The following is a 24621-nucleotide window of genomic DNA, read 5'->3' as shown; positions in this document are numbered from 1 at the left end:
AATTAGAAAAAACAAATAACCAAAAAAAAGTCAGCACCCAGAGACATTTAGGTACATATCCTTCAGACATGTTTGTGTTTGTTTTTACAAAAACAACAGCACTCTGAATCTTCCACATAATGCCACCATTCCACGTCAATATGCTCTCTTATGAAACCATGTAAAGACTGCTCAATCTTCCACTTTAAGCAAATCATACAACATACCTAACAAATGGTTGTTTCCTATCTTAGGCTGTTATGAACAACCTTGCAACGAAGATACTTTCTTAAAATATATTTATGTGTATATTTGTCTGATGGTTTCCTTAAATTATTAGAAATGGAAGTGCTAAGTCAAAAGACATGCGGCCCACCACCATCCTGCTTTTTAGGTCTTTTTATTCATATTGCCAATTTACCCTCCAAAAAGGTTATTCCAAATTACTCTCCATTTTATTTATCCATCATTCAAAAAATATTTATTTTGTGCCTAATTTGCGCTAGGCTCTATCAACACAATCATTATCAACATGACAGACACAGTCCCTGCCCTCATGGGGCTTACAACCTAAAGGAAGAGACAGAGACCCCACACACCTCATCCCAAATTCTTCATTATAAGCAGAGGTAAGCTTAGAAGGAAAAGCTTAAACAACAAATGCCACTGTTTATTCTATATAAAATATCCTTTCTACTCCCTTAAAAGCTTTTTTTTTTTTTTTTGCTTTAAGATAAAGGCCATATCCCTAAGATACACTTTGTGAAAATTATCTCAATACAAGATCCAAAGATTTCCATTATTTAGTGTCCTTACTCAAAATCACCTGCATGTACCAGATGCAATTTTCTAAACTTCATCATTGATGAGCCTATTCCAAAGCAGAATTCTTCAGCAATACAAAAGACACAGGCTAAAACAGTCCTCACATTTATACTTTAAAATAGATATATTCAAAATATAAATATTTCTCCAGACCATTATTTTTCCTAACGACTAAACTCTAAAGAAAAAAAAAAAAAATTGGAGGTTTTCAAACCAATGATATGTGCAGCCCATTCTCATGACACAGTCACTTAAACTTCTCACCTGCAAAACACAGTGCAATACATTATCAAAAAAGGGAGGAAAAAAAACATGAAACCCCATTATTACAAAATGAAAACCATAACCACTATAAAACATGCAGTGCCAAATATTAAGTTACACATTTTGCTGGATAATCTTTTCACTCCTCTTGATCATAAAAGTAATAGAGGATCGACGTAGAAAATTTGGAAAATATAGAAACGCCAAGAAAAAACCACTTCTAACCCTACCATTCAAATGGAATTGTTAATATTGGGGATTTTTCTTTCAGCATTTTTTCTATTATATGTAAGTAATGGATTTAAGAAATACACATGCCTACAAACTTTTTCTTGAATAAAATTAGGATATTATATTTGCATTTTTACCTTTTGTTTACTTAACACATGGCATGTTGAGTATCTCTGACTTCAAAAATCCTTCTAAAACATGATTTTAACAACATTTGTTTATAGAAGATTTACTATGTGAAAAGGGAATTTGAGATGGCCAAGAATCAAGCCCCAGAAAACACAGCCTTGTTCTACCGGATTTTAACCTACTCAAAATTCATAAAACTTACAGTCACGTGGCATATATTTACAAATAAATTTTTTAAATCATAAAAAATATAATGTCTAAAAAACTAGAAATAACAACAAGAAATAGAATCACTACTATGCTTTAGCATGCACTCATGGAAAAAATTAATTTAACTTAAACCCCACATTATGTACTTTAATCTGTTCCAAGTGAGTCAGAAAACACATAATGGCATGTTAGTACCAGGAGAAAATAAAAGATTATCTCAACTAGTTAAGAAAAAGAAAATACGAGAAAGAATGGAAGGGTGAGCCCAGCACAGGAAGTCAGGACAAAGACCTTTCCTCCAATAAATTACAAATACTGCAGGTCTCTCTCTCTCTCCTCTCAGAAGGCAAGCTAAAGCCCAATTTGTTCTTTATCTTTATCACCTTCATTTTAACCTTTGATATCCACCCTTTAAAATTTTTCTAACACAAAGAAAAATTATGTTACAGTAGTTCCAGAGATAATCGTTGGCTCTCAAAACTTAAGAAAAAGACTAATTTCTTAAATGTCTAAACCCAATATCTTGAAATAAAATGCTGTTTTAAGATTTTCATAATAAAGACAAATTTTCTTTCTTTCAATACTTACTCTGCATGAGAAAGTTTTATTTCTTCCCTTTGTCTTGCAGAATAATTTAGGTTCCCACCTAAAATACAAATAAGCATAGAACCTTTTCAACACAACTATCATAAGTAGAATTCAAACATGCACATGCACACACACAAACATACAAATGCTTTCAAGTAACAAAAAAGGCTATGGAAGGTGAGAAAGAAATAGTTTATCTCCTGGAAACTTCCCAAGGGGGAAAAAATGTTTTTTAAGAATCCTTATATGATACAAATAATCACTCCTTAATGTTAGCATTTTTTTAAAAAATTTGGACTTATGTATTGCTCGAGGTTTTGTTCTTTGGGACACTATCAATATTCAGTAATAGTGAAAATTAAGAGGCATTCAAGTAAATGACCTAAAATTATTTAAACAGCATATGTATTCATTCTTCTAAATACATGACAATGCTTAGGGGCAAGCCAGTTTAGAAAAATTAATAAAGGTAATATCAAAATCTTATAAATAACAAAAAAAGCAAAAATAAATGTAGTAGATACGAACAAATAAAAAAAATCTATAATTTCTCATTCTATATTAAACACTTTCAACCTTAAAATGCAAACTGCAGCTATAAATGTATTTACTTCTCATTTTTAAAAAATATAAGACAATAACATAGGAAGGGCTTTAGGTTATTTTTTTAGAAGTCATACTAATATGACCTTCTGCTAATATAAAAAGAACATCTAAAATTTTATATTACAAAACTTAAATTGAACTGGCCAGAAAAAACATGACAACGATTTTAATAAATGGGAAGGTCCAAAATACATAATTATATGCTATGAAGTAAAATGTGTTTCATCACTATGAACAGAATGTCATTAGATGAAATAAAGCCTCTCCTGGATGGAGACAATCCAGGAGCCCCACAAGATGATCCACTGTGGGCTTCCCTGGTGGCGCAGTCGTTAAGAATCTGCCTGCCAAGGCAGGGGACACGGGTTTGAGCCCTGGTCTGGGAAGATCCCACATGCCACGGAGCAACTAAGCCCGTGTGCCACAACTACTGAGCCTGCACTCTAGAGCCCGCGAGCCACAACTACTGAGCCCGTGTGCTGCAACTACTGAAGCCTGCACGCCTAGAGTCCGTGCTCCACAACAAGAGAAGCCACCACAATGAGAAGCCCGCACACGGCAACAAAGAGTAGCCCCCGCTCGCCGCAACTAGAGAAAGCCTGCGTGCAGCAGCAAAGACCCAACGCAGCCAAAAATAAAACAAATAAAATTAAATTAAATTAAAAAAAAAAAAACGATGATCCACTGTGGTTTAAGAAGAAAATACCTGAACTTCTACTTACCTTGGGCACGATTCACCAAGTAGAGTAAGACCACAGATAAAAGTGAGACTGGAAATGAAAAAAACATAAGGTCCTTAAAAACATGTACTTTTTCCCAATGATTCCTATGTAATCATAATTACAAAGTAAAGCTTAGAAAATCAAATCTTTATTAACTAGCATTTAAAAATGAAAACACTCTTCACATTATTTTCCAAAAAGCACTAAAAATAAGTTACACACCATTTTCTCCATGAGAAATGAATTTTTAAAACCTGAGCCCAGGGATGGCAGGGACAGAAAAAGAGAAACTGAGACCCATCTGCCCCCAGGAGAAGGGGCCAACCCCCCCATGGATCATTTCTCTTTCCTCTCCCTTTGTAATGCTGGTAGTTCCCAGCACTTCCCCAAAACCCTGCCAGCTGCTAGACTGTTTATGTTTTTACAGAGAGCCAAACAGAAGTAATCCTTTGGGGGTTTTAGGTCTGAAAACACCATGTTCATTTTACAAATTAACCAAATATTAAAATGTGGTCATTAAACTCCCAGAAACCCAGAGCCAGTAAAGGCCTCAGAAAGTCAGGTACTTACTTGGCTTTTCACTTAAACAAGTGTGGCACACTTAACTTACTTTAATACGTCAACAAAAACCTTTTTAAATGGAGTGGTGTTTGGTTTGAGAACCAAATTTATAAGGAACCATTGACTGAAATTAAACCACACGCTGCGGCATCAAAAATAGACAAAAACACTTTCACAACCTAGTACTATGAATTCGTATATGGCCCACTATTTAAGAATATATTTTTAAAATTTGATGTGCTAATTTCTAAAATTATGAGATAATAAAATGCATTCAGGCTATTATTCATAAGCAATCATCTGCAAATACCACTTTTCAAGTATAGACAGTCTTTATTCCTGTAAATGAAAATGAAGTCGGATAAAATCATCACTCGGGCTTGCCATTTTAAACACAATTTATCGAAGTATAAAAGACATCTGATATGTTATGTGAACTTTTTTTTTCAGATGAACACAATTGATGTGTAAGGCGAACACAGTGAAAAAATACTGATTTATTTTTGTAGTTTTCAGCAGTTTCCTAATGCTTCCTATTTTTAACCAATGAATCATTACAGGTAAAAATTAAATAACAGGACTAAGTATAAAAACAATTCAAAATAGACTAATGAATAAACAATGAGCACTCACACCTAAGCCACACTAATGTCCACACATTCACACCAGGGACATACTCAGGACCCTTCAAATGGTTCCACTCTAAAGAGGAAAGTGGTTTTTAACAACCATAAATATTTATAAAACAGACAAGATGAGTATGGGATCTGGGTGGCCTGTTCTGTATGGCTTTTTTCACTAAGGATGTTTTTAATGTTCACTGATATTGTAACATGTATCCATACTACATTCTTTTTTCCATTATAATTAAAAATACATAACATGACATTTACCATTTTAAAAAAAACATAAATATTTAAAACAGAATATAGAGCAGATTCCATTGCTGCCTTTAAGAACAGGAATCTCCTGAAAAATTCCTGTGAATCTTCAGAAAACTAAAAAGTCACCAGCTGAGAAACTGATGCACAGGCTGAGAATTAGGCAAACCTGAATGATACATCTTAGGGATTTGGTTTAAAAAAATGGAAAAAAGAACAATAACAACAAAAACCTAAAAGTATAAATGAGAACATTCTGCTGCATATTAAAAGAAACTAAATGTTGCCAGGTGGCGCACTTACAAGAAACACAGGCAATGAAGAAAACTTCTAAAAACAGATATCCCCAAGTATCCAGTATCATGCCAGCAATGATGGAAATGACTGCCAACCCAAGATTCTGAATGGACTGCATGCTACAATTAAAGAAATTTTTAAAAAAACAAACAAACATTTCAATTCTAAAGTCTTCACACACACAGTACCAATTCACTATAAATATTAGTATCTATAAACCACATTACTATTAGTGTTAAGAGGGTTTTCAACCAGGAATGACCTGATTAGATTTGTTTCTTTAATCCCATGACTGTTTCCACTACTAAACTTTAGGCTCAAAGGCAAGGGAGTTTGCCTTAGCAAGTACAGTCTGAACTCAACACCTTCCCACTGAATGAATCTAAGGGCTAAGTGAATACCAACCAGAGATGTGGGTTCCCTGTTCGGCCTTTTGTGCTAGAGATGGGAACTCAACTTCTCACTGAGAAGCCCTCAGATAAACGGGCAGTGGGATGGTCATGTCAGCAATGACCTCTCATTCATGGGGTAGCTTATCTCCAGCTCTCTTGCTGGAGGCTCGGAGCATTTTTTTTGCCACAATAATAATACAAATAGATTAACTGATTTTCTGGTTATTTCCAGGTTCAGAGCTGTCCCAAAAGCCTGAAGACGACTAGATTCAGGAGACCTGGAGTTTTATAAGATAATTAAATTGACACAGCAGAGAGAGACATTATATGATCCATAGTGCAAACACTTACAAGCCATATGCAGTTCCCAGCTGATGTTCGGGAACTACAAACGCCACCATTGGCCACAATGCACAGGCAAGCAATGAGTAGGAGAGTCCCAGGAGACACTATAGAAAGCAATATGGAAAAGAGTAAAGAAGTCTTATATTTACCAAAAGGTGATTTTCTTTTGATGCAGATTAGCAAGAGTGACATAATAACTAATATATGAATATCCATGCAAATTGTGTTGCAAAATAATTAGGCTAAAAACTCATATTCAACACAAAACGGTCTTGGGCCTCTCTAACAGTATCCCTCTAGGGACAAGATACACACAACACTGTCTTAACCATTTTATATTATATGAATACATAATTGGCTGGGCCCAGGGCGCAGTCAAAGACCAAACAAGAAAATAAAGCTAATTTGCAAAAAGTCAGTACCAATGTTTCAGGCAAGCTAGTTTCCCAGTATTCATTAAGAATTACAAATTAAGCAATCAAGGTAACATCACGCCAATAGTCCATTATCTTACTTCTGGGTCATCACCACCCAACTGGAGAGCCAAGCAGAGGACCAACAACAACCACCGCTTGATAAACATCACCTAATGCTAACTTTTTCTTCAATTAAAGAAGAAACCTTATGATTTAAGTTAAAATAAGATCATTTATCAGATTGGCAACAATTAAAATAATGCCAACGTCTAACAATGGCAAGGATACTAAAAAACAAACACATTCATGTATTATTGGTAAAGCTATAAATGGGTAGAAAGTTATTAGAGGAGAGGTTTCACAGTATCTATCAAAATGTTAACTGTGCAAAGCCTCCGCTCTAGCATTTCTACTTCTAGGAATCTGTCCTCGAGAATTCTAACGAAGTGCACAAATATGTATGTTCAAGATATTCTTTTATTAACAGGTAAGAAATGCCAGCACTTTGGCCTGTGGTCTTAAAAATGACATTCTGAAGAACAATTACAAACACTTGATGAATTCATTATTACTTTTTGACCTACTAAGAGTCAAAGACAAAAGAACGCAAAATCATGGATACTGGGTTGACAGATGTTTTTGCCACCTATGATGGAATGACTTCTTTTAATGAAGTACTGAAAAATAAACGGAACTAATAAGCATTTGGCTTTTATAAGACTATTTTATTTCAAATTCTATAGCAGCATTGAGGGTACTATTGTATAGGCCAAATGAAATCAAAAACATCTTATGCATCAATGATTAATATTTATATACTTTAAAAATAGCTATTCTGCAGAAACTGAAATTGTCATTGTTTTTCCCACTGTCACAGGCACTACTATCAGAAGAGCGGAGCGCTGGCTTCTGATACGTGCTGTACAGAGTCCTCCCTGAAGCCCTGAGCCCCCCAGGTGTTCGCAGCGACTTTACCATAGCAATCCAAGGGTTCCACAGAGTGAAGGCCAGCATCATGTGGGAAGCAAGAGTGGTCACCACTGCACACAGAACCCAGATGATGTTCTTTCCTGTTTTATCCACCAGAAGCCCAAATACTGGGGACATGGGAGCTGATATTACATATACAATACTGCCCAGAAAATATAAAAGATATTTAATAAAATATATCACAGGAAAAAAAAAATTAAAAATACAGAAAGTCCTAAATCCTAAAATGATTAGGTAAAGCAAACCCTAGCTCATTTAATTTAACATCCTTCTAAAATGGTCAGCAGTAAATAGAAATATAAAGATATAAACAGTGGTCCAAGACTTCTTTGGTTTTCCCTTAATGCAAAGATGGCCATTCAGAATCAAGACCCAAGACAGCCTTTGTTTCACACTGTAGATGTTAGTTCACATATGTCTTTTCTGTCTCTTATAACATCGGGTTATAATTAAAGACCCACACTAAGCACTTACAGAATTAATGGAATACCTGTTAATAGCACTCGCTGCCTGGGAGGAAAATCCAAATTTCTCTGTAAAGAAAACTCTAAAATAAAAAGAGAGAGGAAAAAAACCAGACACTTTAGAAAGAACTATTCTGTTTTTTAAAAATAAAGGCAAAATAACACTGAATAAAAATAAGTTTAGTCAACTTTCCCTTCTTTATACTGTTTTCCCACCTTATTTGATATCCATCTTCGAGCAACTGGCTAAAGGTTTAGTATTTACGTAAGTACTTCACCAACTAAATAAAATATATCAATACCTATTTTTTCCTCTTTTACATGTACAGCAAACAATACACACAAATTTTCAGAAACCCAAATGTATTACTACAAGGAATTAAGATGGCTTCTTTTCCTTAAAAGCAATACTGGACGGGTTCTTTGCTAAATAATGCATAAGGTTCTTGTCTCAAACTGTAAAATGACAGCCTGAATTTAAAGGTTATAATTACAAAGATGCATCTCAACAAATACACTCACACTCACACACTGCTCTGTTTAAGTAGCTGCCCATGAAAACGGAGAGAAGGTAGAAGATAAAGCAAAGAAGAATTTGATTTAAACCCTGAATTTGAGTCTGGCAGAAATGCAGTCCTAACAAATGGAGATATGCCCTGTCACTATGAGCTAATGCACTGTCTCCTTTCTCAGTAAGAGGCTTCCTAACAAAGAAATAAAGAGGAAATAAAAAAGAATACAAATCCAAAATCAAGCATTAAAGTAAATCAATATTATGTATCAAAAACTGTTTTAGGTGTTTCTTCAAAAACCTAAAACAAGTATTAAACCAACACTAAACCTTAAGCTAAGAAAATCAGTTGTGTCCCAGGATGTAAAACAATTCCTGTGAAAATATAAACCATAACAGAGAAGCAAAATTTATATCTTAAAACAATTACATTTATGTGATTGAATTCTCATTATAATTTAGCCAACAAAAACGGAATGCTAGAGAATACTCACTTTCCAAGTCCAATGAAAGGGAACACAGCAACATAATAGCCGACACAGATGATAAATATGAGCCACAGGGGGAAGGAGAAGTCCTTCACATCAGTTAACTTGATAACTTCACCTTACAGAAGAAAGGGAAGATGCTGTCAGTGTAATTCTGCATTTCTAAGTCAAGATTATTTTTCTTTTATCATGTGATTAACCTTGGCAATTCAGTTAAAAAATACTTTTCTCAGTAAATCACTAGAATATAGTTTCTCGGATAACCTAAGAAGACAACAGAAAATGCAAAATCTAAGATTAGTATCTACCTTCTTTCTCTCTTCCAGAAACACTCATCACTTTGCAAATATACAAAGTACAATCAAGAATGTAAATTCTGCCAAAACCGCTTAAGGGGACAAAAAAAAGTATCCAAAAATTTAGACAAGTGGAAATAGATTTGGAAATAAAAGATTTAAATAAACTATACACCCATATAAAATTAAAAATTTTTTAAAGTGGAAAAAAAGAGATTTAATAAACATGTATTAAGCCTCACTGGGTTTAAAACACTACATTAGGAATTTACCTCATTGTAAATTATCTCAAAAAGGCCATAATTCCTAAAAGCCTAACTTTTTCTTGCATTTAGACTAACCTGTTTTCCCTTGTTCTTTATGAAGGATTCGTTCTGCTCTCTGATCCAAGTAAGCAAGGGCCAAGGCACAGACTAGTGAAAGAATACATGTTATACCCCCTATAATAAAAAAAAAGAGATTTTTAAAAGAGAACCAAAATGAAGGTTCCTAAAAGGCAGCACATTACATTAACAGCAAAATACTTAGCAACTTAAAGGAATGGCATCTAGACACACATATGAAAAGCCTACAATTACTAAATCAGGACAGAAGGAAAGGAAGTGCACTGGGAAGCACTCAACGAACAGCAGTCGCTATTACTATTGTATATTATTTCCCGGTAGAAGGTTGGAGATTAGAGGGGAAAGACTAGAACAAACTAGTCTAGTCTTATAATCAGAATATAGATTGAAGAAAGCTGATGACCAGCTAGCAAATTAGTCCTAATTTCTTAATTCAGTCTAAGCACCAATTATTGATGGATGCCAGGGGGAACAAACTGTAAAAGCAAAGTCTGATTCCGTGATCACCTCATGTTCCTTCTGATTCCTTCCCAAGTCTAACTCTTGCTCCTACCCTGTGGCAGCCCCAAGGGCCCCAATCCTCCCACAGCACAGCTCGCTCACTCTCCTTCAGGTATTCGGCATTACTCACTAATGCTGACCTCGTATCATTAAAGCGAATCAGGATAAACAGTGAATAAAGTGTACACTTCTCAAAATTTTTAATAAAAAGAAGCTTAGTAAAGTAAATGAAATCTTTAATTGGCTGACATAATATGACATAATATGAAAAACTGCAAAGAGTCGGTAGACGTGGGTTCTACTTCTGGCAGTAACAAGCTGATTGATCTTGGGCAAGGAATTTAACCTCTCTGGGCTTCAATTTTCCCAAGTGTAAAATCAGAGGCTTTGATCTGATGGCACAGATCTTTTCTGGCTCTAAAATTCTCAAATTCTCCACTGTGGAGAGAACTAGAAGGAATACTGAAGAGAATTTGAAAGTAAGAAAGAGGTTTTAAGTGGCAAAGGATTTGATAGGGAGGGGGAGAAAGAAGGAGTCTCTAGACACAAGTTGCCCGTCTAGGATTACCTCTCACTGTCCTCCCTTTACCAGCCTGTACCAAGGAATATAAAGAATAAAAGACGGCACAGAACCTTCAACCCAGCACCCACAGGTCTCCCTAGGGCTCTGCAAGCAGCTCTCCACATCCTGTGGGGCTCAGTTAGACAAATTCACTGCTCAGAGAAGAAGCACAGGTGGTAAATCTAGAGAGCATCATCCACTTCTCAGTGACCCACCCAGCAACCGGCAGAACCCAGCCTTAGCCAACAGAACTTAGGGTCAGAAGGGGCCTATACAGTTTTAGTCCAACATCCACAATTTTACAGAGAAGAAAACTGAGACACAGAGGTTAACTTCCTGTCCAAAATGAGCCAGGACCAGAACCTAGATTCCCGGCTCCCAACTTAGTGGATTTCCCATCACATCCTATCACCTCTGACTTCTATAAAATCTAAGCTCCATAAACACATGAAATGAATTTGATCAAAAGGAAACAATTCTCCCTTCTGCTACAGACTATTAATGAACACCTTAGAGGTACAAACTCCCTGACTGTTTTCAGAGTTCTCACATACACTCTCATTTGCTCATCACAACAATACCGAAGCACAGGGACTTCCCTGGTGGTCCGGTGGTTAAGAATCCACTTTCCAATGCAAGGGACGCAAGTTCAACCCCTGGTGGGGCAACTAAGCCCGTGCCCAGCAACTACTGAGCCCGTGTGCCACAACTAAAGAGCCCACACACTCTGGAGCCCACGCGCCACAACTACAGAGCCCACGCGCTCTGGAACCCACGTGCCATGACTAGAGAGCCCATGTGCCGCAACTACTGAGCTTGCACGCTCTGGAGAGCACCACAACTAAGACCCGATGCGGCCAAAAATAAAATAAATAAATAAATATATATTTTTAAAAATCTATCCTTATTTTAAAAAGAAAAAAAAAAAACCTGAAGCACACATGGCGGTATAAGATCCTTATTTTAAGAAAGTGGAAATAAAAACACAAATGGGGTGAATGATTGCCACTATGTTCACTGTGTCTAATTAGGTCCAAGAACTAGTGAACTGTACGGGCAAAACTATAACCAAGTGGTCTAAGCGCAATTCCCGTGTTCTTTCCTCTCTGTCATACCATTTCCTATGACAAGCTTTCAGGACAGATAAAAGGTGGGACTTCAGGATTCACTAACCGATCATAAGTGTGACCCCAAGGGTTGTGTGACCAGGAGAACCCAAAGAAGCTTCAACCTTAGAATACAGCCATCCCATGAGGTTCATGTTTACTGTACTTCCCTGAAAGAGAAGGAAAAAAAAACAACATAATTTTCATTTCTATCTGTCTTGCTCAGAAAAAAAGGATGTCAGCTTAGAGAAATAGGTATAATAGGGTTCAGATTAAACAACAGATAATTTTTTTAAAAAACACTACAAGGAAAGAGCTAACAACCTAGGATAAAGCCACAGGTAAGATTACCACACAAAAATGCCAATTTATAGAAAATGCTAGCATTCAAAACAGCACAGTACATCTAGATCTTCCTAGTAGCCTAAACAAAAATGAAACACAACTTATAGAATTCACAGGGTACCCAAGACAAAAATAAACTTTGGCTCAGAAAAAGCACAGCTTTTCCTGATCCTGACATCTGACAAAAAAAATTCATCCTCTGATCGTCCTTTAGAAGACAGTAATAGTACTACCCTCATTCATTTATTCTTTCATTTAGCAGTTATTGAACCCTGATTACATGCCTGTCACTGTTCTAGTTACTGGGAATAAAATAAAGAACAAAACAGAAAAATTTCCAGCTCTCATAGAGAGCAACCCCATTTTAGTGGGGTAGAAGAGGTAAAATATACAGTATATGAAACAGCAATGAGTGCTTCTAAAAAATAAGGAAAAAAAAATAAAGCCTAGAAGGAGACTAAAAAGGGGTAGAGACCTTGCTGAGAATGTGACTCTGGGTTAAGAACTTGAAGGAAGCTGGGAGGCTACCGGAAGAACAGCACAGCACTCCAGGCAGAAGGAAGAGCCAGTGCACAGGCCCCGAGAGGGAGGCTGTCCGGCGTGCTCAAGGCAAGGAGTGTACAGACTAGAACAGTGTCAATGAAGAAGGGAGAGGATGAGACGAGGTCCCCAGAGAGGAACTGGTGGGAAGGCGAGCTATTGGTAATAAGAACTTCTGGCTTTTACTCTGCGTGAGATGGGAAGCCATTGGGGTTCTGAGCAGAGAAGCGGCACAATCCCTTACGTTTTAAGAGACTCCCTCTGGCTGCTATATCCAAAGCAGACTATAAGTGAGGACGGTGCAGAAGCAAGGACATCAGCTGGGGGCGGCTGCAATAATGCAGAACAGAAACGATAGGTCTTGGACTGGGGACACTGGCAGTGGGCACAGTGGGAAGTGGTCGGAATACAGACATATTCTGATGGTAGAGCTAACAGGATTTGCCAATGGAAAATACGTGGAGAGTGTGCGGTTAGGGATGGGGTTAAGGAGTGGTCCAGGGTGACATCAAAGTTTTTGCCTGAGCACCTGGAAGAACAGAGTTGCTCATAACTGAAGATGAGAAAACTTCAGCATGAGCTGGTTTGGAGGACGGTAGGTGAAACATTAAGAGCTGGGCTTTGGCTGTGTTGAGTTTGATACGCCTACTAGACATCCAAGTGGAAATGTCAAGGAGGAAGCTGCACAATACGGGTGTGGAATTCAGGGGAAAGGCCTGGACAATATAACTTCAGGAGCAAAGACACACTATTTAAAACTTCAAAACTAGATAAGATTACCAAGGAAGTGAGTGCCAAAAGAAATGAGAGGAGGGCTTCCCTGGTGGCGCAGTGGTTGAGAATCTGCCTGCCAATGCAGGGGACACGGGTTCGAGCCCTGGTCTGGGAAGATCCCACATGCCGCGGAGCGACTAGGCCCGTTAGCCACAATTGCTGAGCCTGCGCGTCTGGAGCCTGTGCTCCGCAACAAGAGAGGCCAATAGTGAAAGGCCCGCGCACTGCGATGAAGAGTGGCCCCCACTTGCCACAACTAGAGAAAGCCCTCGCACAGAAACGAAGACCCAACACAGCCATAAATAAAATAAATAAATAAAAATTAAAAAAAAAAAAAAAAGAAATGAGAGGGTGTCCAATGACCAAACCCACATTTACAGGTTGAGAAGACTGAGGTGGAACCAGCAAAAGAGGTAGAAGGAGCAGACAGAAGGGCAAGAGGAAAACTATGAGACTGTAGAGCCCTAGAACCCAAGAGAAGAAATCAAGGAAAGGGGAGTGTCAACTGTGCTAAACGCTACTGATAAGGAGACTGAGAAATGAACATGTCCTCAACCATATTCCCACAGCAAATACAGCAGCAAATCGCACATGGCTATTTCTCACAAAATGTTAGCCAGTGGTATTATTCAGATGCTCATCTGAATAAGGTATAAATGGAGACCTACTGGAAACTTTCCTCAATATCAGCAAAAATACAAGCCCCTCAAAAACATATTGTCTTAACAACCCTTTAATTCTAAAATGCTTAACATGACCTGGCTTAGCAAGTACTCAATAAATATTTGTTGAAATAAGGAGTTTTTAAAAGTAACAAATTACAGAGGAAAATCAAAAGAGTGCTGGACTTCCAACCCCCAGCTAAGACATGAATAATAAGAAAAGTGAAAAGTCCACTGCCTGAATGATAACAGTCCAAGGGTCTAAAATCAAACAAACTCACAGCTCAGCCAACAAAAAAATCACGGCGAGGTAAAGCCGGGACCTCTATGATCATTCTGAGTATGTGCAGGGCCAAGAGAAGCACAAAAAAGACTGAACCTCCATCCACCCCAGCAACTCTGTAATGGAGTCCTTTGGTCTCCTGCGTGCATCTCACAAGGACCCTAAATACACCAACCAGATCAGAGCCGAGCCACCCTGGCTGACGGAGAGGTGGCTGCCTGAGATCTGGCTCCCTCCACCTCCTCCTCAGGTCCCCCCACCATTCCCATAACCTCCACCCCGCATCCTAGAAGCCCCTGAGATTCCTTTCTAGAAACTTAGGGCTCCTTGGGACGCAGGTGAATGGATTATAACTAGTTTGTGACCACACAGAAAAGAACGTGAAGATCACTAGTAACCACAATGGCATCCCTGAGAATGAGTCTTGCTCAACTGCTCCTATTTCCTTCTTTTAGAAGTTATTAGATGATGAGATCCACCAGCTGCCACAGACGTGTCTTGACTTGCACAAGATACATAAGGAAGTACCAGGAATGTCCTTGTGGATAAAATTTAGAAAATGTGGAAAACCACACTAGTTATCAAAGAATTACAAATTAAAATAATGTTTAGGTGTTTCCTATCAAATTGATAAAATGACTTTTTTAAAGTACTATCAAAGCTACAATAAAAAGGATCCTCTCATATCCCACAGATGGAGATGCAAACATCTCTGAGAGGAAAAGGTGGAAATATGTCTCAACAGCCCTAAGAAACCCTAACAAACCCTCTGACTCAGTGATAATTCCATTCCTAGCAACCTAGCCTCAGGAAATAATCAGAGATGCAGACAAGTTTTGGAGTGTTGCACAACAGCTCTATTTATAATACTGGAAAATTAGAAAGAGCCTACATGCACAAAAATATAGAAATGTTATATATGTATGACATATGTATGTGTTATATATTTCATAAGATGAAATATTACATTAAAAATATTTCATTTGTACTGGATTTTTTTGTATTGGATTTCTTCCCTTAAGACTATGTTCCAAGCATTTTCATGCCATTCAGTCTTTAAAACCTTGATTTTTAATGGCAAGGATCTTTTTAAAAAACTCTATTCACAGGAGTTCATAAAGGAAAAAACCTAACAGGGTTTGGGATGGCCAAAACACCTTCCAGGTTGCATTTATAATAGCATAATGTTGTTCCCCTGGGTACCCTCTACCAGATCCCCTATCATGAAACACCATGATCACTTCCAGGTTCCAAATGCTGCTGAGGAGTACTGACCACCTGTGATGAAGTCCAGAGAGGCGGGAGCACCACAGTCAAGAGAGCTGAAACCCATGTCATGTGGCTTAGACAAGCACAGGAAATGAGCATGTCTGACCAAGACCTTCAGAGTTGTCTTCATAAGCCAAGTGCTGCTGAACAGCAGAGAAAATGAACACTCACTAGAGGGCAAAAGTTGGAACAATCACTAAAAGCTACTTGTACAGGCAGATCTCATCTCTATGGGAGACTGAGCTTCACAGAGTTAATTGTAGTAGACGAGCGGTCCCATCACAGAGTGAGCTTCTAATCACTAGAAATGTGTGAGCAGAACGTGGATGACCATATGTAAAGACTTTCATTGCAGGAACGCCGAAAATGGGTAAAGAAATTAGACAACAAAATCTATATGATCCATCCCAATGCTCAGGTTCTCTGAACTAACGAATGCTCAATTAGCCATTTTAGACTGTTTCCTAAGTGAAATAAGGTTAGAAATGCCTTAATTAAAGTCAGGTAAATGGTATACTATGGTCTAGAAAAATATATAAAAAATCAATACCTAACTTATACACAAACACATTTCATCCTGTAATCTTTAAGAGATAACTACAACATTCAATCTTTTGCTTCCCATTTGGCTTCATTATCTGTGTCATACTTACAATTCTAGCCATGCTAAGCTGGAGTCCAAACACCAAGTTTAATTCTTTGCCTTTAAACCAACTCACAGCATATGTATTCTGGGCAACTGCTAAGGACTCCCCACCAATCCTAAAATAAGGAAAGAAAAGTCACAGCTTTTAAAGAAATACCCCAGTTGGCAAAGCAGCAGGTGTAAAATTTTGACACCCCTCCCGTCAAGAGGTTGGGTCTATGTCCCCTCCCATGAATCTAAGTGGGCTTGTGACTGCTTCAACCAGTAGAATGTGGTGGAGGCAGGGTTGTGTGATCCCAAGGCTGGGTTATAAAAGGTGAGATGTGCCTTTCCATTCAAGCATGCACACTTAGAACCCTGAGCCACCTTGTAAGAAGTCCAACTACCCTGAGTTCGCCACACTATGAGAAAGCCAAGAGAGGCCCTGTTTAGGTGCTCCAGCCAGCAGTGCCAGCCTTCAAGTCATCCCAGCTCAGGCTCCAGACATCAGGTGCACAGACACACTGTGCACACTGTACCCTGTCCAAATTCCTGACCCACAAAGCCCACAATGTAAGGGTTGTTTTATACTGCTAAGTGTGGGTAATTTAATATACTGCAATGACAACCACGATCAGCAATAAAAGGAGTTTGAGCTACCACATCACCATCTATGCTATATAAAATGTTCATGTGGGGAGAGCAGTCCATACTTGTGAAAACACAAAAATTCACACTTTTCAGGCCAGTATCTTCCATATTCGACATTCTCCTACTTCCCGGATTTTAATTTTCCTTCTGTAAGTTCTACACATTGACCTTTACGTAGGAGCTTCCTCTCCCCTGCATCCTAACACTGAGCCCTCCTCATCACTGTCCTCGTCCAAAAGTATTTCCCCTCTTCTACTAATCCAAATCCTATACTGATGTCAAGGCCCACTTCATCCACGAGGCCATTTCTGACCACATTTCCATCTCTGAATTCCTTTCATATGTTTATATACATTTTTTTTCCTTCTCTCTCACTTAGAGCACTTTTGTGGGTGTGTCACCTATGTCTACATGTCCCTGGTACCTGTAAAAAGCATGAGTAAGTTATGTCATCTGCATCCCTCTGGGCAGGAAGCCCAAGGCTGAACTCAGAATGGGCTTACTGAATAGACACTGAAATTCATTAAGAGCAGTTAGTCTTCTGGTAATTTACTCCTTCAAGCCTCTTCAACATGGTTCAAAAGGACCTACACATACCCGCTAAGAAGCAGCAAAATGTCCATTAATCACCAACCTAGAAAATGATTGTCTATGTTTTTCTAAATGAGGTTTAAATCACAGTCTTCAATACAACAGAAAAGCAAAACACTTAAGAAAATTATCATTTCTGGAGAACTATTTAATATTCAAACCCTACACAGAGTTAACTATGACCCCTCAAAATTGTTGCTTACTTTAAAGGAAAATTAAGACAACCATTGAACAATCTTACAAATATAGCTAGATTTCAAGGATTTGAAGTAATTCTCCAGAAGATACAATAATATATTTTTTTGTAAATCTTTAATAAATTGACAGATGAACACTAAAACAGTAATATGTTGGGATAAGTGAAATCATGCATAACTTACCCAAACACAAACCTTCCAAATTCCATCAGCCAAAAAGCACGAAATATTCCACCCAGAGCAAAAACAACCTGTAATGTAGAATATAACGTAAGATCAAAGAAAAAGTAAATTCAAGGAATCTAAGAGAAATAAGTGACTTATGATGAAACACAACCTCTACAATGATTTTAATATTCTTTCTTAGTAAATCTGTGAAATGTAAGTATCAAGGTTCATCTGTCTCAAGGCTTAAAATGGACTATGCATTACATTACACGGGAATTTGTGAGCCCTGCTTAATTAAGTCAGGCATTCACTAAACACATCTTTGCTGGTGGAATGAGACAAGAATTCAAGAGTCACTGTCACAATGAATCAATGAACGTTTTGTCTTTTCTTACCTGTCCAACGCAAACAAAGCAACTAAAAATAATGGTGCCCCACCTGTTAGAGAAAGAGAGACAATGAAGGAAGAGTGTATCACCGAGTCCTTCTTGGGTTTCTCTGACCCCTCTGCATTCCCTCCAGAGAAAGGGGTCGGCCTCTGAAGTCAGCAGCCTTCCCAGGCTGCATGGTGACCTACAGAAGTCCTGACTTCCAAGGGGATTCCAGAGGCTTTAGTGATGGCATACGCTTGTTTAAGCCATTATCATATCTTAAACACAACTTATTAAATAATCTTCAAGAAGTTCCCAGGGTTCCCATTTAAAAATGGACATTCTTTATAAAATTTTTATTGATTTTAGGACTGACTCCAAGGAATTCTAGATTAAGTAATTTTAAGTGGTTATAATTCTTGATAACTGAAAACTATCTTTAAAAGGAAAAATAGCAACCATGCAAATACACTTATAAATCTGCCTACTCTAGTATCCCACACTCTGAATAGCTCATTAATGTTTCCCCAGAGTAATAAAATACCAGTATTAGGAGAGTTCTTAAAGATCCTATGAGTAAATCATTCTTCTGAAACTCAAATCCCTCCAAAGATCCTTGTGAAATGGTCATACCAGAGTCTTCTGAATGTTCTCTAGCACTGGAAAACTCACTGTGGTCCCAAGGCAACTCACAGCCCCACCTGTCACCCTGATCAAGCAAAGTTTCCATCATACTAAGTGGAATCTGGCTCCCTGAATTTCAAACTTATTCTACCCCTTTAGACCAAGCAAAGTAAATTTAAGTCCTCCTTTATACACTCTTCAAAATGTTTAAAAGTTAGTCCCCAAATTTAAACACTTATAGTTTCTTCAATTCTTTTCCACCAAACATGGTTGGAAAACCCGTCATTTTGCCCTCTGCCTTCCGAAAATATTCCCAGACTACATCCCTCCTAAAGTCCCCACTAACAGCACACACACAATCAATCATTAGGATGAAAACTGACAGAGCCTATAATGTATGCCTTCCTCAGCTAAGAGGAGTGGTCACAAAAAGTTTGATGCCTAAAGAAAGGCAAAAGAGAAAATCTCACTGGGGCTGGGAGAGGTAAACACTAACTACGTGCCAAATACTGTCCTTCCATCTCTCTCAATCCTTATAACCACCTGGCAAGGCAGGAATTACTATCCATATTTTACCAATGAGGAAACTGAAGATCAGGAAGCTAGGAACAGCTCAAAGGAGCTAGGAAGTTGAGCAAGTGGCAGCAAAAGGATTCAGACCCTGCTTTGCTGATTCCAAGTGAGGACATAATTTACCTTTAGATAACTGAGCTACCATATTCCCTGAGCAGCATTTACCTTAACTGAAATACCAACCAAGTTTCGAAAACCAATTCCAGGGGCTTCCCTGGTGGCGCAGTGGTTAAGAATCCGCCTGCCAATGCAGGGAACGTGGGTTTGATCCATGGTCGGGGAAGATCCCACATGCCGCAGAGCAACTAAGCCCGTGCGCTACAACTACTGAAGCCCACGTGCCTAGAGCCCATGCTCAGCAACAAGAGAAGCCACCGCAATGAGAAGCCCACACACAACGAAGCGCAGCCCCCGCTCGCTGCAACTAGAGAAAGCCTGCACAGCAACAAAGACCCAATGCAGCCAAAAATAAATAAATGTATTAAAAAAAAATTCCGGAGATATAAAAATCACACACACACAAAAACTAATGCAGATTATCACAGTCAATACACAAGTTTATTCAGTTCTTTCTAGAAATACTTAATCTAGTTCTGTGTTTTCTTAATAATCGTATTTACCCGAAAGTGAGATTTTTCCCAAGCTTACCGTATTCCAAATACGCGGTCTACCAAAAAGCCACCAAAGAAACACAAAACTACATTGGGCCAAGAATACCAGGCATACAGCAGCATGAATTTCGTGGTATTCACTTGCATATCCTATACGGAAAGAAAACAAAACTATTTTTTTCCAGTTAAGTTTAGCAACTAACAAATCAAAACATTCTTTCTGGAAGGGCAGGCGTTTCTTAATCATTTGCAGTTGCTAAGTGCTTTGAGACTCTCATGACAGCTATGGCCGCTACCCCAAAAAAATGGTCACACCGAGGAACTTCCTGAGTGTGCAGTCATTTCAGACGCTTCATGGAGTTCAGGATCAATCAGCTCTTCCACTACTGGGACCACTTCTGTCTGCATCTGCCTGTATCTTCTACATTTTATTCCCCATGTACAACCTGCTGTGGGGTTCTACACCCACATGAAAAAGGGCGATCTTAGCTTATCCCTTCCCTCCTCTCCACTAATTCCTATCTTCCTTCCCTTTCATTCTAGAATGTAAAGGGCCAATCTATGTATTTCTTCCTATCCAAAGGTGAAAAAACTTACAAAGGAAAAAAAAACTATCTAAATACACAAGAAACTGTAAATATCAAATATATTTTTATAAAGCCAGACTAAAAATACTGACACGGACAATCCTCTGGAATCCGTAGCCGCATTTTAAAAATGAAATAACAACAAAAACATATTTAAGAAAGCAAAATGCTATCCTACCAAATCATTTGTCATTCCAGTGATTACACAATGAGAGAAATGCAAACAAAAATCTGCCAAAATACTTTTTGGCAATACTGTAGAAATAGCAATTACTTATCTAAGATGTGAAACGATATCAAGTCACAAGTGCTATGAATGAATTTTTTGTGGCCATTCATTCCAACTCAAGAATACTCCTTGCCCACACAAATTTGGTGACAATGGATGTTAAAATGGATTCATTAGACAATGTTTCCGACCCGGCAACCTGAGAGCTGATGATGCCTCAACAGTATACCTGTTCCAGAGCCAACAAAAGAAACAAAGGTGAAAAGTCAACTTACCCGTTTAACCTGAGTCTGAAGGGCAGCAGGATTATCATAGCAAAAGTAGCTGCCTAGAAAAAGGAAAAGCAATTTTCTTTTAAGTAATAATACTTTCCAAATAAAAGTTTCAAGCTGCAATTACTACTCAAATGCTGATTTTAAATGTCTATACTAGGGGCTCGAAGACTGACACTGGAACCTTTTTTGGACCACTTCCCTATCCACCAATATTCTCTAAATTGCAGCCAAATAATCCACAGAAAACATGCCAAGTTATTTACAAATTATGAGCCTGCATACACAGCAAATACTGGGAACCTGGATTAAGAAGTTAATCAACAACTAATTGTTCTTCCACCTTACTTTCATCATGTTTTGTACGTCTATTGTTTTATTAGCACCTTCATGAAACAGCTGTATTTTCCTTAAAGCTACCAAAACACACATACACTAAAAATTTCAGAAGCATCCTCAGCAGTTTCCTAGTAATGTTACCTAAAGCCACCACTTACCTTGAGAGCAGAGGAATGGAGTTTAACTACTCTGACTAAACCTGTTTTTAAAACAAGAACTCTAATTCTACAAACAGCATACCCAAGATCAAATAATTTAGCAAATACAGTGCCAGGAATGAAGAAAAATAAAACAGAGTTCTAAAGGGTTAAATTAAAACATAATAATAACGTCTTTTGGAGGGTAAGAAAGAGAACTGGAGAGAGATTGGACATCCATGAACTCAGATTTATTTTTACAGTAATAAAATCGACAGATTTTTTTACAGGCACAGGATAATGCCGCCTCCATTTCTCCACGAACTCTGTCTAGAAGAATACATTAGAAGCCACGAGTTCAAAAGAAAGAAAACTGTCATTAGAAAGGTATGACTCTGGCTTCTGAAACCCACCCAGGTAACCATAATTTACTAAAAATAAATTGCTTAAGTACGTGGTATTTTAAGTGTTTCGTGTTGTTCTTGTGTTTTGTTCCTAAACTCAGCAATTTATGATTCCTGCTTTAATCACTGTCAGGGATACCAATCTCAGGCTTTAAAGCAAATGAATGGGCACCATCTTTCCACAAAGTGAGAAGAGGGGGAACAAAAAGAGAGGCAAAGAAACTAAAGCGCAAAGCATCCTCCATGCCTAGTTATATATTCCAGCAGTAGCATAAAGTAATCCACCGTCATGTTCCTAAATCTGTTGATTCCACCGATTCCAGCCAGCCCATGAAAAACACATTACTACTTTCATACCAAACTGATATTGACATTAGAATGTTGCTGAATAAATTAGTTGCTGGAATATAATAGGCAGATATTTTAAAAATTATCTCCAGAAACTAACTGCTGTCAGAGTCACCAAATTTCATGACTGAAACCAAACACCACCCCAATCCAGTTATGACTGCTTCACATTGGCAGAGCGGAAGAGTACAAGAACACATCTACTCACTGAAGCTATCAAGACACACTCATATGTTTTACCAAAGAGGGCGAGAAACATATAAATAACTGCCAACGAATTATTCAATCAAAAATTTTAAAGTATGTGTGGGGTTTCTTTGGGGGAAGGGGGCCAGTTAAATCTTTATGAATTCCTTCTGAACAAAGTGTCATGAGAGGGTTACCAAGGGTGGAAGGGGGGAGTGGGACGAACTGGGAGATTAGGACTGACACATATACACTACTATGAATAAAAGAGATGAGAACGTACTGTATAGCACGTACTGTATAGCAGGGAACTCTACTCAATGATCTGTCGTGACCTAAATGGGAAGGAAATCTTAAAAAGAGTGGATATATGCATACGTATAACATTCACTTCTCTGTACGGCAGAAACTAATACAACATTGTAAAGCAACTACACTCCAATAAAAAAATTTTTTAAAAAGGATTAAAAGAAAAGTATCATGAGAGTAACCTTGACGATCTAGGAATTCCTTCGTATCTGTGGCCCCAGGGGCCAAGTTGCTAGCCTTTGGGACTTCTTGGAGAGCAAAGGAGTGGGACAAAACTCGCCCAGCTCAGTCCCCTGACCCCCACCTTCGGGACGCTGAATAGCTAGCAACGTCCACAGGCTTGGATGCGGTCGCGAAAGGAAAAGAAGGGAAGCCCAGGAGCTGAAGCAAGTAGCTTCCCTGAGGCCGCGTGGCACCTAGGAGCTCAGCGCAGCTCCGAGAGAAAATCGGGAATTCCTTATTATCAACCCCACCCCACCAGGCCGGCCGGCTCACCGAAACCAAGGAAGCACATCAGCAACAGCACCAAAAGCCTGTGCGCCAGGCGACTGGGGTCGCAGAGGGCCGGCAGCGCCCCGGGGGCAGGGGGTGTAACGGGGGCGCCTCTGCCGGCCTCGTTGGGGCCGCCAGGCAGCAGCGCCCTCGCTTCCTCCTCCTCCTCCTCCATCGGGCCGACGGGAGACCGAGAGACGACAGCGACTGCAACTCCGGGAAGAAGCCGCTGCCCGAGCCCAGCGAAAACAGTGCTCACGTGACCGCAGTTGCTCATGTGACGCCGCGGCAGGTCTAGCAGGGTTACGCTCACGTGAGTGGGCGTGATCACGTGGTGGGCAGGGCCGGCAGGGAAACAGGGGAGGCGGCGATGTTCATTTTCATCACAAGCTGTGTAGGCGTGGAACCCCAGCCTTCCACCGTCGACTGCGGTGTCCTCTCATTTCTTGCCCTGCTCTCGTTGCAGCCCTCGCGCCGCTCCTTCGGAGTAAGTGCGGGCCTCCCCTCGGGCCCGACGCCAGGCGTGATCCCACCTGCGCGAAAAAGGCGAAAACGCCCGCCGCCCTTCTCGCAGCATTGCTCTCCGCAGCCTGTTTGGCTACTCTTAATAACACACAGTTGACTGAGCACCTTATGATGTATCAAGTTACGTGCCAGGTACTGGGAATACAAAATGGAGTGTGACAAGCTCTTGGACCTCAAAGAGTTCACGATTTAGTTGGAGAGATCGACAGAAACTGATACTTTAGAGACCAGTTTGGTGAATAGATGAATGTAGTGAGAACAGCGGCTGAAATGAGCACTGAATTCTATAGGAATGCCTGGGAAAGGCGTTTGGGAAAGGGAGAGTAAGTGTACAGTTTAGCTTTGGGGGTAACGTGGCGGCGGAGGGGGTGAGGAGTGGAAACAGATTAAGTATTTCGCAGGTGAAATGGATGACGTTGTGAGTAGTAGCTTATGAGGTCTGAGAGAAAGGCAGGTTTTGAGAACGTCTCCCAGATTTCTAGCGTGGGCTCCCCAATGGAGATCAGGATATAGGAAGAGAAGAGAGTGGAGGAGGATGCCAGAGAAGATAGATCAGTTTGGAATGTGTTGCCTTTGAGATGTCTGCACAAGAGGACTCCACTTTCCACCTCCCATGGTCTCTTCAGCTCCAAAGGAGGAGCCCTCGGTCTAATAAAGCTGACTTTTGTTAGATGACTAACAACTCCATCTTCCCAATCACAGTGGTCACTTCTCTGTCCTCATCTTACTCCACTTCTCAGCGTCAGTTGATGCAGTTCACAGCCCCCTTCTCATGGCCTCCTTGACACTACACTTGCCTTG

General features: G+C 39.2%; 1 protein-coding gene across 2 annotated transcripts; it reads right to left on the bottom strand.

Annotated features, from left to right (window-relative positions):
- Positions 1–362: 362 nt before the first annotated feature.
- MFSD1 (major facilitator superfamily domain containing 1) lies at positions 363–23574 on the bottom strand. Of its 2 annotated transcripts, XM_036851541.1 has the most exons (16): positions 23299–23574; positions 21084–21136; positions 20030–20142; positions 18209–18251; positions 17829–17896; positions 16235–16343; positions 11776–11878; positions 9537–9635; positions 8906–9017; positions 7927–7983; positions 7422–7578; positions 6037–6134; positions 5300–5412; positions 3555–3602; positions 2227–2284; positions 363–1068 (listed from the first exon to the last, which is right to left on the bottom strand). In XM_036851541.1, the coding sequence occupies exons 1-16, from the start codon at positions 23570–23572 to the stop codon at positions 1065–1067; spliced, it is 1509 nt and encodes a 502-aa protein (XP_036707436.1). In that variant the 5' UTR covers positions 23573–23574; the 3' UTR covers positions 363–1064. The 2 variants fall into 2 exon arrangements, with proteins under 2 accessions (XP_036707436.1, XP_036707437.1); XM_036851542.1 differs by lacking the exon at positions 363–1068 and having other exon boundaries at positions 2223–2284; positions 23299–23558.
- Between the last annotated feature and the right edge of the window lie 1047 nt (positions 23575–24621).

This window comes from Balaenoptera musculus, chromosome 4, assembly GCF_009873245.2.
Source record: "Balaenoptera musculus isolate JJ_BM4_2016_0621 chromosome 4, mBalMus1.pri.v3, whole genome shotgun sequence".
In the NCBI taxonomy this organism is placed as follows: domain Eukaryota; kingdom Metazoa; phylum Chordata; class Mammalia; order Artiodactyla; family Balaenopteridae; genus Balaenoptera; species Balaenoptera musculus.
This window is presented reverse-complemented; position numbering and strand designations above follow the sequence as displayed.